The sequence below is a fragment of the Akebia trifoliata genome, chromosome 4 (assembly GCF_017979445.1).
Source record: "Akebia trifoliata isolate Shusen 1 chromosome 4, ASM1797944v1, whole genome shotgun sequence".
NCBI lineage: Eukaryota > Viridiplantae > Streptophyta > Magnoliopsida > Ranunculales > Lardizabalaceae > Akebia > Akebia trifoliata.
The window spans coordinates 12,393,551-12,397,587 of record NC_141378.1 but is presented as its reverse complement, the minus strand read 5'-3'; the positions used below and the strand labels follow the sequence as shown (position 1 = coordinate 12,397,587).

Here is a 4,037-nt window from a genome sequence, read left to right as displayed (position 1 = left end):
AAACGATAATTGAAGTAAAACTAAAAACATAAGTTTGCACACTTTGGTGGTGGTGTGTTCAAAATTTGGTGGCTTTCTGATTTGTTACATGTGATCATAGGGACTAGTCCCATCCAAAATCAGTTTGAGAAAACCTTGCATAGTACAATTATATTGAATATGACTTGGGGACAAAATTGAAGATGAGGATATTCTGGTCATTTTATTATTCTATAATAGAATACCTTGGTCAAGGGAGGCATGTAATCGGTTTTGGAAATATAAAAGGGTATCTGAAATATTATTCAACAAAGATTAATGCTGGAGAGATATATATCTAAAGTCTAAAGTCTAAACCACCCTTTCTTTCCTTTTATGTCCAAAATCCGAAAATTTCCGAAATTCAAAATTTGAAAGATGACCGAAATTCAGAAAAACTCAAACACCGAAACACAAACGCAAAACGAAAATAAATACAAAAAACACTTTAAATCGCGCGCAGTCCCAAACACCGAAACACAAACCCAAACCAAAAACAAAAACACTTGAAATCGCGCGCAGATTAGAACATTTGAAATCAAACCTTAAGGCGGCAATGTTGTTTCTGATCTCTTTCAGATATCTCCCTAAAAGGAGGCCATAGCTCACTCACATTTCTCTGCCCTCTTCTGTCTCTCTCTCTCTCTCTCTGCCCTCTTCTTCTTCTTCTCTCTATCTCTCCAAACCCTAAGAGTAGAACAACAATGGGTGAGCAGGAGAACTGCGTGCGAGTCACACGTGCAGCGAAGAAGAGGGCCGCTGCTACTATGGCTACTGGAGAGCAGTCTCTACTGCCTCCAGCAACTAAAAAGCGAGTTGTATTGGGAGAGCTCACGAACTTTACGAACGTTAAATCGAATCCGATTTCTGATCCTGGACCTCAAAAACCCAAAACTAGATCGAAGAACAAGGGTCGGAAAACCATGGAGCCAGAAATTGAGTCGAATTCGGATGATCCACAGATGTGTGTGCCTTATGTGACCGATATCTACGACTATCTTCACTCCATGGAGGTTTGTGTGGGTTTGGATTCTTTTAGGTTTTGATTCTAGCTTACTTTGGGAAATTAGGTTTGTGTTTTTTCTCCGTAATTTGATTTGGAACTCTGTAAATTTGGGTTTTATATTTCTTCTGATCTATCATTTTTATTTTCTATCCGGACGTTTTCGATTCTTCTTTGAGTCTGGGGTTTTGGGTTTAAGTTTGATTCTGAGTATAATTTTTGCAAATGGGTTTTGATTCTTGTTTAATTTGGGAAATTGGGTCAATGTTTTTCTCCGTAATTAGATTTGGAATTCTGCAAATTTGTTTTTTTTTTCCTTTATTTTTTTGCTTCTGATTTATCAAATTTTTTTTCTGATGCGTGTTCTCTCTTTGCATCTCGATTCTTGTTTGAGTTTTGGTTTTGGGTTTAAGTTGGATTCTGACTTCCAAGAATAAATTCTGCAATTAGGGTTTTGATCTAACGAATTTTTTTTCATAATATTTTTCCCGATCTTTGATGGTGGTTTCTTACATTTAGATGGAGGAGAAGAGGAGGCCATTACCAAACTACATTGAGAAAATTCAGAAAGATGTCACCGCTAATATGCGGGGAGTTCTAGTCGATTGGTTAGTTGAGGTTGCAGAAGAATACAAGATTGTTTCTGACACTCTTTACCTCACTATCTCCTACATTGATAGATATCTCTCTTCTAATGCTCTCAATCGACACAGACTCCAACTTCTTGGTGTTTCTTGCATGCTTATTGCCTCGTAATCACTTGAACACTACTCTTTTAGCATTTTTATCACTTGAAGTTGTTCATGGATCGGCATTTCTCTAAATTGTTTCTTCTTTTATTGTTTGATACAGAAAGTATGAAGAGATCAGTCCTCCTCATGTAGAAGATTTCTGTTATATAACAGATAATACTTACACCAAGGAAGAGGTGATCAGTCCTCCTCTTTGAGATCATAACTTCTTTTGATTATCTGACCTTATTTCTTTTTTAATTGGTCTTTGAATCTAATTATGTGTAAATGGTTCTTGGAATGAATGTGTAGGTGGTGAAGATGGAGACAGATGTACTTAAGTTTCTACAATTTGAGATGGGCAATCCCACAATAAAGACTTTTCTTAGGTAAATAAAGCACACACTATAAAATTTTCCAAATTTTGCATTAGAGCTAATTCAATTTGGTTTTCTATGTCACTCGACTTACAATAGATTGGTTTTTTTTTTTTTTGTTGGTCTTCAGGAGGTTTACTAGGACTGCTCAAGATAATTGCAAAGTAAGCAATTCAAATAGCTTAATTTGTCTCCAATTCTTTTGTTAAAAGTATTGATTGAATGTTTCGGTTAGTTAAGATACTGATATGGTATCGGTTGACATATTTGATACATGGCTGGAACATTGAATGTTTCATATCTGTATTGGCCAATACTGATACATTTCGATATTTTAAACCATGGATTCTTAAAACCCTCAATTGGGTCTACTTTAGATCTGTTGTCTAATTAGTGTTACATATATTTTCTACAGTCCCCCAATTTGCAGTTGGAATTCCTGGGTTGTTACCTTGCGGAGTTAAGTTTATTGGATTATGCTTGTGTTCGATTCTTACCATCAATGGTTGCTGCTTCAGTTATATTTCTTTCCAAATTTACAATTCAACCAAAGATGCATCCTTGGGTAAGATCCTGATTCCATTTCTTTCTTTGGAAGTTTTGATTGTGTACATATGAGTGGCAATGAGTAACTTTTGGGTACACTTTACAGAACTTAACCTTGCAACACAGCTCAGGTTATAGACCATCTGATTTGAAGGACTGCGTTCTTGCAATACATGACTTGCAATTGAGTAGGAAAGGAGGCTCATTAGTAGCAATTAGAGATAAATACAAGCAACATAAGGTGTGTTCTTTCTTCTTTTGTTTTTCTTGATTTTCCCCTCATTTATAACCTTATTTATTGAAAATAGCTATCGAATGACTTGTCTAAAGCAGTTCAAGTGCGTGTCAACAATGACTTCTCCACCAGAGATTCCTACACTATACTTTGAAGATGTTAAAAGATTGAATTGTTAATGTGTTCTTGGTTTTTCTGAAGTTGGAGATTGTTATTGGATTATGGGGATATAGAAAGAAGTTGAAACTGGGATGTAATTTTTTGAAGACCATTCTTCCAACATTAATGGGAATCTTCTGTTTACATTGCTTGATGGAAGAGCAGTTTTGAATGATTAATGGATTTGTGGAGAAAATGCTTTGGTGATTGGATAAGTTGGTGGGGATCATGTTGAATACCGGCTTAGAATTTTTAGGATCATGAACTTTTGTTACTTTGAAAGTTTAACCTGTTTGTTTTAGATCAACATGTAAGAACCCTCATACTTGTTATAAATCAACTTTTGCTAGTTGGATCACAACTTTATACCCTATTGTTCATGAAATGATTTAGTGAAAATTCTCTTGAAGTGATTGTAGTTCCTAAGTCATCCAACTATGGGCTAATGCTTACTTAAAAGTCCCACCAACCTTTAAATTTCTGATGTTTAGAATCTGGTGGGAGTTACAGTCTTCAACCAGAATTTGAGGGTATAAATATTTATTGAGAGAGCTGCTATTGGCACCCTAACTATTACTTATTGCACCCCAATTAAAAATAAAGAAAATAAGTGAAAGCTGGGGTGGCAATATAATTTCTCTCGTTTTGCTTTTTTTTTTGGGGGGGGGGGGGTTAGGATTTCATGAACCTAGTCATAATTGTAAACAACTACTGAATTGTTTGAACGAGTGTTATAATGTTGAGATTATAATTTGAGCCAAACCTTTGTATTGTTTGGAGGGTGTGTTTTAATCTTTAATTGGGGTGTCAAAAGTAAAAGTTGGGATGCTAATAGCAGCTATTTAATTATCTTCTTTAATGTTTTGGTTCTGAAATTGTATGATTCTATGGTTTGTGAACTTTAACAAACCATGGATTATGATTTTGGCTTGAAATCATGGGAACCAAAAGGACCACAAATTTCCTTG

General features: G+C 35.3%; 1 protein-coding gene across 3 annotated transcripts; it reads left to right on the top strand.

The window, feature by feature from the left end:
• The first annotated feature begins 379 nt into the window (after nucleotides 1-379).
• LOC147403842 (putative cyclin-A3-1) lies at nucleotides 380-3,435 on the top strand. 3 transcript variants are annotated; one of them, XM_086439586.1, is made up of 8 exons: nucleotides 387-1,031; nucleotides 1,541-1,773; nucleotides 1,874-1,949; nucleotides 2,065-2,141; nucleotides 2,260-2,293; nucleotides 2,545-2,694; nucleotides 2,782-2,916; nucleotides 3,006-3,435. In XM_086439586.1, exons 1-8 carry the CDS (start codon nucleotides 723-725, stop codon nucleotides 3,087-3,089), a joined length of 1,098 nt encoding a protein of 365 aa, XP_086295712.1. In that variant the 5' UTR covers nucleotides 387-722; the 3' UTR covers nucleotides 3,090-3,435. The 3 variants fall into 3 exon arrangements, with proteins under 3 accessions (XP_086295714.1, XP_086295712.1, XP_086295713.1); XM_086439587.1 differs by having other exon boundaries at nucleotides 391-1,031; nucleotides 3,009-3,435; XM_086439588.1 differs by lacking the exons at nucleotides 1,874-1,949; nucleotides 2,065-2,141; nucleotides 2,260-2,293; ... (1 more) ...; nucleotides 2,782-2,916; nucleotides 3,006-3,435 and having other exon boundaries at nucleotides 380-1,031; nucleotides 1,541-1,777.
• Nucleotides 3,436-4,037: the final 602 nt, after the last annotated feature.

Coding starts and splice junctions, on each gene's coding strand:
- LOC147403842 (XM_086439586.1), top strand. CDS start 723: ATGGGTGAGCAGGAGAACTGCGTGCGAGTCACACGTGCAGCGAAGAAG. Junction 1,032..1,540: donor ACTATCTTCACTCCATGGAG/GTTTGTGTGGGT, acceptor TCTTACATTTAG/ATGGAGGAGAAGAGGAGGCC. Junction 1,774..1,873: donor TCTTGCATGCTTATTGCCTC/GTAATCACTTGA, acceptor TGTTTGATACAG/AAAGTATGAAGAGATCAGTC.